Raw genomic sequence first — 14,635 nt, 5'->3', positions numbered from 1 at the left:
CTTCTGTAGAATCCTGCATCACAGGAATAGTTTGAAGGTTGGCTTCTACAGATGATAAACTATTTTCAGGTACGAAAAAGTTCACTGCTCTTGGTGTTGATGTTTCATGTTTGCTGCAGTTGTCCTTAAACAGTTTCCCTGTAAAAGTAACATCTCTGTGGACTTTTACGTGTCACAGGTCTGGAAACCACACACGATAACCTTTCGTCTTTTTGGTCATAGCCAGCAAAAATCCCTTTTCAGCCTCTGCATCCCATTTTTGCCTCTTCTCTTTAGGAACATGGACATAAATTTCTTCACCAAAAGTTCTGAGGATTTTTAAGCTTGGTTTCTTCCCTAGCCACAGCTCACATGGCACAACTCCCCTTTCTTTACTTGTTCGAGTCCAGCTGAGTGTGAATACTGCATAATTCATGGCTTCTGCCCACATTTCAGTTGGCAGTCCACCTGCATGCATACAAGTCCTGGCTAACTTGACAACAGTTCTGTTTTCTCTTTCAGTGACTCCATTCTGTTGTGGACTGTATGACACTGTTTTCTGTTGCAAGATGCCATAGTGGTTAATCAAATTGGCAATCACTTCATTACAGAATTCTAATCCATTATCTGTTCTTAATGTCTTTATGCCTCTGCACAAATATTTCTCACTCACTTTAAAGATATTTTTGAAACATTCAGCTGTGCCCGATTTATTCTTGATATAGTACACCATTCTCCAGTGATGATAGTCACCTTTCAACATCAAGAAATATTTTGCACCACCCAGAGAGTCTTCTTGCATTTTACCACACAAATCTGCATGTACTAGCTCACCTATTTGTTTTGATTTTGTATCACTGGATGGAAATGGCAATTTTCACATTTTACCAATAATGCAGTCTTCACACTGAAACTTCTGAACTTGGAAATTTATGTTAGCACTTGACAAAACTTGCTTAGCTTGCACGATATTCTGACGTACCATCCTCTTGTGCCACAGAAAAAGGGGTTCACATGCAGCAACATTTGCACAATACTCATGATTTGTCACAACCTTAAATTTCATTTTAAACAGCTTGTCGTGACTCTCTCCCACAGCAACAACACTTTTGTTCTTTAAGAATTTACACATTCTATTGTCAGATTGATGTGTCATACCTTTATCAAAGGCAGCACCCAAAGAGAACAAATTGTAAGTCAACTCTGGAACATACAAAACCTTGCTAATGTGCTTCTCCTTCCATTCCTTTCCAGTGTAGGCCAGAATATTAATGTTTCCAGATACAAGAGCAGGAATGTATTTTCAATCACCAAAACGAACAGGTCTTGCCTCTGGAAATTCTTCATAGGTGGTGAACCAAGAACTTTGATTGGACAAGTAGTCTGTTGCTCCTGAATCGATATACCATGCTTCTCCAGTTGTATCTGAATCACTTGCACTAAACACTACTTCTCCAATGAGAACTTCTCCATTGGGTAAAGACTGGTTTGCAATTGTGGCTTTTTGCTTTTTGCTGTCACGGATGCAGTGCCCTGGCTTATGACAATAGTAACAAGTGCCTGATTTTCCAAAATGATTGTGTTTTTTACCACCTTTTTTATGAGAGCTGTTGTTTCTGCATATGCTGCACTTTCACCTTGATCACTTACATTTATTCTATTTTCCTCAATGGTGTCAGATTACTAAGTGTTCGTTCACTTGCCTGCACAGATTCCCATGCACTCACAAAATATTTGTGTGCCACTGGTAAAATCATCAAAATTTTGTAACAACCATTTGCTCCAGTATTCGCTCACCAGGAATCTGCAAGTGACGTGCAAGATCTTCAGTTCTAGCAATATGAGTCACTATGTCATCTGTCGGTTTCTTTTGAAAACTATATCACTGTTGCAGTAGAATGTACACATTGGTTCCAGATTTTTGTTCATAAATAGACAATAGTTAGTCCCACATTTCTTTCGATGTGCTACAGTTCATAATACGCAGCATTGTTTTTTCTTCAACTGATGTGACAATAATTCGTTGAGCTGTTGTGTCACACTTCGTTCAGGCTGCAACCAACGTGTTCAATGCAGCATTATCAGATGTTCCTTCAGGCAAATTATATGAACCATCAACAACAGTCCAAGCATTGTGTGATTTCAACACTATGCACACTTGAAGCTTCCAGACAGTCCAATTTTCGACACCTCTGAGCCTGTTTATGCGGATGATCTCACTTCCTGTCTTGAGGTTAAGTTATTTTTCTCTTCGCTTGTGGCTGGAAAACTAACCTCACATGGCACAATCGTATTTAAATTATTATTTCGCGTCCAATACTAACTTTTTACCAAATATTATCTGTCTCGTGTTCCTGGGCCCGTAATCTGTTGGAACTACTTATTTCTGAGATAACAAATAATATATCAAACATGATGAACTTGGATATTTATTTGATGCACAGTTACACACACAACATACTGGGAAGAATGGGTACATACAATATAATAGAAAGATACTGGACTGCAAAGAAAATGCACTCAGCAAAAAGTTGTGAGAAGCAAAGAAAATAAATCACTGAGATTCTAACATAAATATAACAAATAAATTTGTCCTTATTTCACACATTTTCAACACATATAATCACTTATGGCATTAATTTGTACTAGAGTGCTCTAGCTTTGAAAATTGTTTTCTGAATTCCCATTAACTATTTCATCAGCACTAATGAAAAATATGTTAAATTCTGAATAACAATTGGCCCCCAAAACTCCTTTGCTAGCATCATAAATAAAATGAAGCCACAACTTGAAACTAGATATAGATTTTAGCTATTGCCCACACATTTCTGAATGTAAATGTCACAGTGTGTTACAATTAAAAAGGAAAAACGAAACATAATACAAGTTTGTAGGAATAATCAATATACAAATCAGGGTACAATATGTTAATTGTTCCCTTTTAAACATCCTTTTTTTTAAAAAAAAAAAACTTATATGCTGTTATTTCCTGACTAACAACTTTTGTAGCCACTGATGCAGTATTTGAATTTATTAGTATCACATAGAGAAGCAGTGGTTACATGGCAGTAAAGTTGTACAACTCTTTACCACCACATATCACTAATGCCAAATCGAAGGATAAGTTTAAACAGTCAATCAAACAACTGCTATTTGAAACCACTTTATATTCAATCAGGAAATTTCTTTCAAACAAAAATAACAAGCAAACAGGTATAGTACACTAAAAAAATGTACACAGGTATAGAGCAAAAGAAAAAGTAAAATGTGTTAACTTCTTAACAGCACTGTTTTATCTATATATTTTGTTTTCTACAGTATTATTGCTGTTAAATTTTTTTGTAAATGTGAACAAAATGGGATCTAGAATATGTATGTGCTATATGACTATATTATACCATATATAGAAAATGATGGACCCATAATATAGAATTATTGCAATTAAATGTCCTGTAATTTAGGTTACATAGATTATGCATGCCTCATAAAATCTGATCAGTTTACAGTATCCAAAATTTTGTAACTATGATGTAAATTTCCAGAAATGGTGTGGCTAAAATTTATTAGTTATCTTAGCGAAATTATAGTTAGAATCAGTAAAAGTAACGTATTTTATTGGAAAACTGACAAAGCAAATATGTACTTGCAATTACTCCATAGATGTACATCATAAGCTGCTAATTAAATAAATAAATAAAATAAATAAGTATATCCACACAGACTGAAAAGATAGTGTAAGAATTAAAACACTGGATTTACATTCAGGAGAAACATGGTTACAAATCCTTTGCAGTCATATGGATCTAGGTTTTCTATGGATTATCTAAACAACATACCAGTAAGATAAATGTTGGAATGGTTCCTTTGATAAAGATATGGCCACCTGCCTTCCCAGCCCTCGTACAGCCAGAGTTTGTGCTTTGTGTCTAATGATCTAAACATTGAAAGGACTCAAAACTTTAATCTTTCTTCTTTCCTTTTAAATCCATACTTTAAGTTGTTGCTTCAACAGAGAAACAGTAGTACTCACTTTCTGTAATGGGAAGATGTGCATCTCAACTTGAAAACTGAATTGTATTAGTACTGGGGAAAGAGAAATAGACTGTCATTACATTAGCTCTACACAATTATCTTTCAGTACACATCCCCTTTTTATAACAGGTATGGCATCCACAACTGCCTGAGAAAAAGCCTATTATTTTGCAGACACAATTTCTGTTCAGAGTCAAATGATTTTAATTTTCAATTCTGAGCTAATTTGTAATTTCACAAAAAAATGTTAGGCAGTATAAATTAACTGACAGTTGATGTTTTGCTAAAATATTGTGAATCAGAGATCAAACAAGATTTGTGTGTGTGTGTGTGTGTGTTTTTGTGTGTGGAAGGGGGGCATTTATTTGTTTTCCTTCAAACACAAAATAACTTATAATTGAAGTACCACAAATATCACAGTTTTCCTTTTTCAGTACTACCTTAATAGATCGAAGTTTATTCAGGCAAAGTTTCCTGGAATTTTAGAGCAAATGATTTTGTTTGAATTGTGTATTATAAATTCAATGTGGAAAACTACATTTTTTAAGAAAAGCTTAAAAACTTTTTAACAATAATTCATCAAGTAGCAGCTCATGATGAGAACAAGTGTAATATAACTTTAAATAATTTTATATTTAAAAAGAAAGATGATGAGACTTACCAAACAAAAGCGCTGGCAGGTCGATAGACACACAAACAAACACAAACATACACACAAAAATCTAGCTTTCGCAACCAACGGTTGCCTCGTCAGGAAAGAGGGAAGGAGAAGGAAAGACAAAAGGATATGGGTTTTAAGGGAGAGGGTAAGGAGTCATTCCAATCCCGGGAGCGGAAAGACTTACCTTAGGGGGAAAAAAGGACAGGTATACACTCGCACACACACACATATCCATCCGCATATACACAGACACAAGCAGACATTTGGTAAAGCCTTTACAAATGTCTGCTTGTGTCTGTGTATATGCGGATGGATATGTGTGTGTGTGCGAGTGTATACCTGTCCTTTTTTCCCCCTAAGGTAAGTCTTTCCGCTCCCGGGATTGGAATGACTCCTTACCCTCTCCCTTAAAACCCATATCCTTTTGTCTTTCCTTCTCCTTCCCTCTTTCCTGACGAGGCAACCGTTGGTTGCGAAAGCTAGATTTTTGTGTGTATGTTTGTGTTTGTTTGTGTGTCTATCGACCTGCCAGCGCTTTTGTTTGGTAAGTCTCATCATCTTTCTTTTTAAATATATTTTTCCCACGTGGAATGTTTCCCTCTATTATATTTAAATAATTTTAGGTACATTTGGTTTCACATGTGTTTGTAGTAACATAGTAAACTGTTCCTTATTCTGAAAAAGATACTCTGTTGGTGTTAATTATAAATAAAAACTTAACACCTGTGCTGGTGAATTTTATGTAAAACTACTTCTCTTGATTCCCACATCAGCTCAAATGAAAATAAAATCCTTTTAATACATAATAATGCTTCTTTTTCATTTGGAAGACACATCATATAGCAGAAACTGTATGTAACAGAAACACCAGTTCTGTAATTGTTTACACACAATTTGAAAATTTGGTGTTTGAATCTTGGCATAAATAGTTTGTAACTGTTATTTTTTCAGGGAGGATTGAAAGCTGTTGTATGGACTGATGCTTTACAAACAGTGCTAATGTTTGGTGGAGTCATCGTGGTGATGATACTGGGAACAGTGTATGTTGGTGGCCCCACTGCTGTATGGCAGCGTGCTATCGATGGGGAGAGGATTGAGTTCTTCAAGTGAGATAACCTTCCCTGCTGTTGCTGTTGCTGCTTTCCTCCACATTAATGCCAGGTTCTCTTTCTCCCACTCTGATTCTTTTCAGTCTCATCATACCTGCAACTATCTTACTTTCCTCCTAAAAGGGACCAGTTCAAACAAAAAAACAAAAACAAAAAAGGTCAAAAAACTCTGGATGCAATATTTATTTTTGGTGTTTTGTGTGTGTGTGTGTGTGTGTGTGTGTGTGTGTGTGTGTGTGTGTGTGTCAGATTTTCTCAGGTCTATGCATTGTAAGGCCTGCACATAATATATGTCACAGTATGACATTTTATATTAGCAAATAATTCCAGTCAGCTGCCAAAAGGTTTACTGATTCTATACTATAGGCCTATTCTGGTATTAGTAGCATTTTCTAGCACAACCTGCAACTAATATGAACAATATAAATATAATCTACTTGGTGGTAGTTTAAGTACAAGGGGTTTGACAGTTTTACTTACTTCTAATTTTTTTATTTATTTTTTATTTCTGCCCAATTTGAACATTAGTTACATTTTTGTACTACTGACATTTGATATTAGACAGATATCTTCTTTCTGTTATTTCTTTAAATGTTAGCTTACTGTATGTTATTTAAAATCTGATTTGTGTGAAATGACAAAGCTCAATATGATAGAACTGGTTTACACTTTGTGAAATCAGTGATGTTCCTAAAATCTATTATTTTTGCCATCCTTTTTTGTGGTCTTCCAAACCTGACTGTGTGATGGATGTTGAAACATTTCCCACTGAGACTCCTGAAGCAAGTCCTGCTGCATGAGTCCATGCATTATCATGAAGGAGGATGACTCCACTTGTTAGCATTCCATGCCACTCTTTTTTAAGGGGAGGTTTACTATCCTTGGCCCAAAAAAAGCAAGTTCTTTGAGAATTTTTTTTCTCGTGATGTGTTATGGATAGCAATGTCAAATTTGGTCAAAATGCGTATTGATATTTCCTCTACAAACTGGAATTTTTTCGACCAGAAACGTCGAAGAGCAACGGCGGAAGTGCCGTGTGAATGAAACAAAATTTCGATGTAGACCTCCAAGCGCGGTATGACACAGGTCAACCGGATTGTCTGAAATCAAAATTGAGTGGATGTTAGCAAAGTATATAAGATTCTTTAGGAGTTTTACCTCGCTGAAGTTATTTGGACCAAAGGAAACAAAATGGCGGCCATTTTAAAAAAATAGGGTTTTTTTCATCGATTTTTCGACTTCGTCGGCCAAGTAAAAATATTTATAGTTGATGGATCGAAATAAAAGTGGTACAACTTCTAGACAATTTAGTTATCTTCGTCAGAAACAAAGAATGATGTCAATTGGTTAAGTAGATTTGAAGTTACCATACCACACGATAAAACAAACATCATTTAGAGAAAAACGCGTTTGAAGTTTTGACTACATATAAATGCAACTACATATAAATGCAACGTTCAATCTGCTATTACGGGTCCATAAACTAGTCCTTCCTCTTCCTCATAGAGGGCATTCTGCTCGATCTGGGCCATCCTGCGCTGCTCCAAAGCCGCTTGTACAGCTGGTGACGAGCTCGCTCACTCGCACATGAGGAGATTTTAAACCTCGGCAGATTGTGAAGTACTAGTGCTGCTGGGGCGCTTCACCTCCAAAACGAATGGCCCAATTGGCTGGCCGGCGTATTATTTAATAATGACAGATGAGAGGATAGTAGAAGGGACAGTGATAGAGTGAGGAAAATGGACGGCCCATTGACTAGTCTGTAGTTTGCAGCTAAATGACAGAGTAAAGGAGAGTAGGAGAGACAGTAAGAGATGAGTGAAAGCGAATGGCCATTGTCCTGGCCTCATCTTTGTGGTGGCATTGGTGACGGTGGCAGACACTCTTGAGTTGATGAAGTTGGGGGATGAAAGAGAAAGAGGTCAGAGAGTGACAGACGGAGAAGTGAAATGGGAAGGGCCTATAGTGGTTAGGTCGAGATTGGTGGAGGGTGTGAGGGGTGGTGGGGTGGGTGAGGGGGGGGGGTGAGTATGGCAAGACGTGATGATGAAATGAAGCGATGATATGGAAAAGATGAAGTGACATGAAAGTGACTAGCAAATATGGAGTCATGGGGGACGGAAGATGAGGTCAGGCCAGCGAGTGGTGGCCAGACGGTGGACACGGGTGCCCAGGGAAAGGATTAGGGGATTGGGAGAGTGGCGGGTTTGCTGGTAGAAGGAAGTGGCTGTGGAAAGGATGTGGGAGTGAAGGAGGGCACCTCGGCCAGGATGTGGAGTTCTTGGGTGGGGAAGTCAAAGGGGAGGTGGAGGGCATGCCGGAGAGCCCGATTTTGGATGGTTTGGAGTCAGCAGAGGTGGTTGGGGGCAGCATTGCCCCACACAACCGCCGTGTATACAGTCTGACAGCAAGGTGAGGAGGGAGAGAAGAGGTGGAATTGATGAGGGGGTAGAGCAGGCATAGCCGCCCTATCGCCTTTTGACACATGTCGTCAGTGTGGGGGCACCAGGCGAGGCGTCGATCCAGGGTAACGCCCAAGTACTTCGTAGTATGAGTCCAAGGGATGGGGGTACCGAGGACAGACACCTGCGGGAGCTGAATAGGAATATGGCACCGGCAGATGATAAGGGCTTGGGTTTTGGAGGGAATGAATGCCAGACGCCAGGTCCTAGCCCATTTGGTAAGGGAATCTGTTGCCCCCTGGAGCCACTGCTGCAGACCTGCCGCACTCCGAGAACAAGAGTAGAGTGCAGTGTCATCCACGTAAAGGGCTAAATGCACCCTTGGTGCAGATGGCAGGTCAGCTATGAAGAGGGAGTAGAGCAGCAGTCCAAGTACACTGCCTTGTGGTACTCCTGCCCTGATACGTTGTTGCGTAGATTTCCCCTCGGGGATCCTAACATGAAAGGTGCGACCTTCCAGGCATGCCAGTGACGAGCAGTTTTCGGCTGCTTGAATCTGGTGGTAGTCCGAATGCTTAGTGAACTGCATTGAATAGAGTCCCAGGGTGACATCCATCATTGTATGGTCTTCAGAATTGCTGAATACCCTTCGTTGAAGCTGCTCACTGCCAGGAAAGTCGCTATCTCCACAGTCTTTGCACCAAAATGTAAATGCTTGGGGGCAACACCCAAACAAATGCATTCAAACTTTCATTTGAATTTTTTCCGAAGCACCGGTACAATAACTCGTCCTCCAAAAGAAATAAACTGGTTCATGAAAAAGTCCAATTTCAGGCAGGTGCATTTTTTTGTTCAACTGCGAATAACAAACATTTCCGTTCTGCATTGGGAAAAACCATTTCATGGGTGGATTCTAAACACTTTTATGAATCCAAAAATGCAATTTTTTGAAAAAACCAAAAGATAGTAAAACTTCCCTAATGGCATGACAAAGTTGTTGAAATGTCTGACAGTAGGCTGCTGCATTTATGGTCTCAGTTCTAGGCATATAGTCAATGAGCAAGGCACCCTTGAGACCCCATAGCACTGTAGCCATAATCTTCCTGGTGCTCAAAATTTGTTTTGCTTTTTTGAGTTTCATTGGGGACTGCAGATGATACCATTCCATTGCTTGTCACTTTGTTTCTGGTGTGAAATGTGATATCCAAGTCTCATCACCAATGACATAGTGATTCAAAAATTTACCACCATCCCTTTCATAGCAAGTGAGAAATGTCAATGCAGCTGCCATTCATTTGGTGTCTGACAGAATTCAAGGAACCCACTTAGCACACACTCTTTAAAAAGCCCAGGTCTGTCCTAAGAATCCTGTACAACACATTTCTTGAAACGTCTAGAAAGAGTGAGTGCAGTCCACTAATTGTGAAACACCTATCTTCTTGGATTTTTGTTTCAATCCTTGCTATGATTCCAGTCACCACTGAGAGCCAGTCCAAGCGATATTCATTGTGAACATTCTTCCATCCACCATTAAACATGATAATCCACTTCTGAACTGCTGCTTCATTCATCCCAGTATCATAAGCCTCAGTTATCTGTCTACAGGTGTCAATCAGTGGGACTTTTTGTGCAGTTAAAAGTGGATAACGCTGTGCATCTCACACTTTGTGGGATCATCAGTTTTGTCACACATTTTAAAATAGCACAGCTAAGCAGTAAGCAGCTATATTGTATCATAGCCACTGCCAAACTGAAGTGGATGAGTACCAAGGTCAGTGATCAGTGAACGATGGTAGGGGATGTGGTCACATGTCAAAGAATCTTTTTTCTGCCTTTCTAAAGCAAATCATTTTATATCTTCTTCATATTTGTATACACCTTCCACATGTTTGTGGGCCACAGTTCACTTGATAGAAATTTACTGATAGGTGGAACTATCATTTAATGGTAAATCCACCAGAATGCAATTCATGACCTTCTTGAGTAGGCGTCTATGCAATATCTGAGTATTAGCTCAGTGTGTACTGTTTCTATAAATTGCTCAGAAATGTTTGGATTGTCCACATATCTGTGAGTGTGTGTGTGCTTAGACTGAACGGGAGCAGGGAATGAAAGGTTCTCTCGTGGTCATCCAGCTCATAAGAATGATTCCTGTGGCAGCATATTACAAGTTTCAGTATGTCCCAATGGAATTCAAGTCAGCAAAACCTGCAGGCTATTCTGTTTGGCCAACTCCTGCCTCATAGAGGAAGGTGTTCACGAAGTGGGCAGGCTGCTCTCAACCTTTATCATCTTTAAAGATGGCTGCAACACTGGATGTCAGTTGTAGGACTCAGCAGTGGGTTGGAGGATTGCATCTCAGCAGTACACAGCTATGAAATACTCTCAATACTGATGAGAGGTGTCTGTTGTCTGTACATGATACTAGCCCAAAACACAACTGACCCCTGTCGAACTTGTGGGATTGCATGCCTGAGATATGTATTGATACTTAGCCATCTTCAAATTATTGTATGGAAATCATTATGTATCGGACAAATCCTACACTCACTGGTGAAGTAAACCAAATGGCACTGATCCGAGTTCCATTTATGGGTGTTCCATTGCCCACCTATTTTTTGCACCATGGTGCAGGGGGGTTTGGTCATATAGAGATGATACTATACCGTCTGTGTCAGGACAACACAGCCCTCCACATTGCCTCCAGAAAAGCAGTGTGCAGCTCTGTTGCACTCTGCCCAAATTCCATTTGAGCTATAACTTTTAGATAGCTCTCAGCCGCTGTTTTGATCTCAAAAGTCACTATTATGCTGATTCTCAATGTTTAGTGCCTCACAAGTAACAGGAGAATTTTGAACAATGTCACTGAGGTGTCATGTGTAACTTTCCGTGGTAGCAATCTTCCCAGCAATTAAGTGACAGAGCAAACTTGAAATTACTGGTTGAGGCACATTGACAGTCTGAATAGTGTATTGTTCTATTTGTGCACAGAGACACTCTAAACTCCACAGAAAATGCAAGTTTACTTTTGCCTCTATCATACAGGTGGCTGTATATAGTGACTTCCTGTGATTCAGCAAGTTTTGGTAAAGAAGATTCTAACAAAAAATACACAAGCTATGCAAGTCGTAAGGGTGGTGCAAAACATTTTCCTAGCAATTTATAAGCTTATGGGTTATGTTAAAAAATAAATAAATAAATAAAAAAAAATAAAAAAATAAAATTGGAGTTATGTCCCATTCCACTACATTAATGATTATGAAACTTAAGTTATATATGTGCTTATGTCACGTTGACATTAAAAGTGATTTTTATTATCTTAGTTCTTCCCTAATTGTGTTTAGTGTATTCACATTTTGCAAGTTACTATTCATTCTGCTGTTCAGGTACTGCTCTAACCATGGGAATAGGTAAGTGGCAGAGTCTGACATTAATATCAGAATACTTATGTGCACTTACTAATGCTGTGATGAGTATAGTTCAGTCTGAAGTTTTCTAGTGCATTTAATTCAGTGGTGTCATCCAAATAGTATAATATTTTGCATTTGCGGACTGTCCCAATGGCTGATTTGTCTTTCACCAGATGTCGTCTTTTACAACCTGTTCCTCTCGCTGTCAAATTTGGTACCAGTGGGTAGACCTGCTGAAGAAGTGGAGGTGGAAGTGCCATTCTGGGACATCAGCCATGATGCTCAGTCTCTGTGCTGCCACTGTGAGAGTCAAGTCTCTACCAGTGAGGAGGTATCACATCTATGTGGTGTGATCTAAGCTCTTCAGTTGTTGTGATCTGAATGGTTTTTCCTGTATACTGTCACCATGTTTTGAGTGTGCTTAAGGCTGGGTCCCAAGTCTTACTTAGCTGAAAGCCATTAGCTTTATTTACTAGTTCATCACATAGTTGGATCTCCACTGATTCCTTTAAAACACAATGCCAGAATGTGTTGGCCTCTTTTAAGATTCGTGCTATATTCCTTGGAATGGCAGTGCTCTGCCACAGCTGTCTTCATTGGTTATTCCTTATCTGTGTGACACTTATACTATATACATCTTTCCTGTATCACCTGGATGGTCTTACCTACATACATTTTCCTGCACTTGTAGCCTACCCAATTTACCTGTATGGATGTCCTTGGTAGCCTGCAACTGCATTGAAAATTGGCTGAAATATTGGTCTAAAAGAAGACTATTGTCAATAATGTACTCCACACCAAATCTTGAAGTTCATATACTTCAGTCTGGTACCATTAAATGGGTAGCCATACACTACACCTGACAATGGCTCCATAAGTGCAGTCTGAAGGCAGCAACCTAACACCAATGTTATAGTTCACAACTGTCCAAGAGTGGCAAGTAAACAATCAACATAAGTCATGAAATAAATCACTCTGTCTCATGTTCACATGATTTAGAAAAGATATCACAATATTTGTCAGATTAAATGGAATCACCAAAGCTAGTTATGAGTGCACAGCAAGACTTTATTCTCATTAGTCAACACTGCTATTACAAGTCACTGTTACAGAATGACACATAGTTTGGCTTCAGAGATAAGTTCATGTTCAGAGTAATTATTAAAATTATCACTGAATTATTCAGTAATAAGCAGCAGGATGTGAAACACATTGTGAACACAGTAAATCTTTTTGATTTAACATATCGACCAGATCAACTGTCCTACATTTTCCAAATGGGCAGACATAGGTGTTATTCAATTACAAACTCATTGCAGGCTAACTCTTTCATGTTAAGTGTGGTCATATAGCAAGTGGCATAAGAACAAACTGTCAAAACTATGTATTTCTTTAAAATTTGGGTAGGTAGGAATTCACTGTTTCTGATGAACTACAAAAGCTAATATGATTTTGATTTATAAAAAATATTGCTGGTTACATATTTATAAAAATACATGCACATTATTTTTGTTCTGCGGTGTGAGTCCTCTCATTTATATGAATGTGTGCCATATAGGAAAATATAGTTGAAATCATTAATTAGTGCTCCAATTAATTAGTAATGTATGTAAGAGTATTCAGAAAAATTTGGGCAACAAAGTATATAATCCAAATCCAGAATATCACAGTAGTTATGACTAAATTTTCACTGAAAAGTGGCAGCCTCTATGAAATTCAATTTCAGTTAACATAAGATTTTTAATTCCAGAAAAAAATATGTTAATGTAAAATTGGATTATTACACTGCTGAACAGTATAGGTCCTAATATTGAAGTATGTCTCCTTGCTCACCCCAAATCTGCAGACTCATTTATTTATTTATTTTTATTTATTTATTCTTTGCCCATGGACTCCAGCTGAGAGTATTGGGTGTGTCATACAATAGGCTATTAACATCAAACTTTATTTCATTATATATAAATGAAACAAATGATTAAACAGAAATAGTCCATAATCATACAAAGGTATTACATGTTTCACATTATATGTACACACAAATCCAAACAACATACATGATAATTTTAAAAGATACATTTCAATAATGATATAACATATTAAACACCATCTTAGTATTCACTCAAACTGTATATACATTTCTCTGTGAGATATAGTTTCAAATGATTTTTAAAACATTTTAGGTCTGTTTCTTTTTTAATGATTTTGGGGAGTTTATTAAAAAACCTTTTGCCTGCTTCTTCTGGGGCAGTCATAGACAGTTTTAGATTTCTGTTTATCATGTAGTAATTTTCATTTCCTCTTGTACCGTGTTTGTGTACATCTTTATTTAGGAGGTGTTTATCACTTGACCTTACCGCCATTATGCTTTGGTATATGTACAGTGAATATACTGTCATAATATTATAGTATACAAAAGCTTGCCTACAGGTCTGTCTTGGTGGTATTTTTGCAATGCATCTCACTGCCCTTTTCTGAATTGTGAATATTCTTTTTAGGTAGCCAGCTTGTGCACTTCCCCATATATGAACTGAATAAGACAAATGTGGGAAGACAAGTCCATAATACATTGATCTGAGGACTTTATCATCCACTGTCTTAGCTGTTTTATGCATGATGAAGATCTGTTTGTTTATCTTTTTACACAGTGCATCGATGTGCTCCCCCCATGCCAAATGTTTGTCTATTATAGTTCCTAGAAAATTTGTGCTGGTTACTTCTTTAATAGTCTTTCCATTTATATTAACATTTATATTATAATTTTCACTATGCTTGGTCTGAAATACTACATTCATTGTTTTAGACTGATTCATAAACAGGTTGTTTTGTGTTAAATATTTATTTGCATTTTCGATAGTCAGGAGTGCTTCCTTCTCAAGCTCCTCCTTTGTGTCAGCTGTGCAAATGATTGTTGTGTCATCAGCATACATTATAAGTTTCTGATTTATATAGCTAGGGAAGTCATTTACGTAGAGTATAAATAGTATTGGCCCAAGCACAGACCCTTGCGGCACACCGTGTTTAACTGTTTGTAATTCTGATCTG

General features: G+C 38.0%; 1 protein-coding gene across 2 annotated transcripts in view; it reads left to right on the top strand.

The window, feature by feature from the left end:
- Nucleotides 1–14,635, top strand: part of LOC126175790 (sodium-coupled monocarboxylate transporter 2-like) — a 219,022-nt gene that overhangs the window by 148,663 nt on the left and 55,724 nt on the right. For both annotated transcript variants that reach the window (XM_049922770.1, XM_049922771.1), the window contains exon 7: nucleotides 5,624–5,778. In XM_049922770.1, coding sequence (XP_049778727.1) covers nucleotides 5,624–5,778 — 155 coding nt within the window. The remainder of the gene's footprint in view (nucleotides 1–5,623; nucleotides 5,779–14,635) is intronic.

This window comes from Schistocerca cancellata, chromosome 3, assembly GCF_023864275.1.
Source record: "Schistocerca cancellata isolate TAMUIC-IGC-003103 chromosome 3, iqSchCanc2.1, whole genome shotgun sequence".
NCBI classification, from domain to species: Eukaryota; Metazoa; Arthropoda; class Insecta; order Orthoptera; family Acrididae; genus Schistocerca; species Schistocerca cancellata.
Note: the sequence above shows the minus strand (reverse complement) of the source record. Positions and strands in the feature narration are given on the sequence as shown.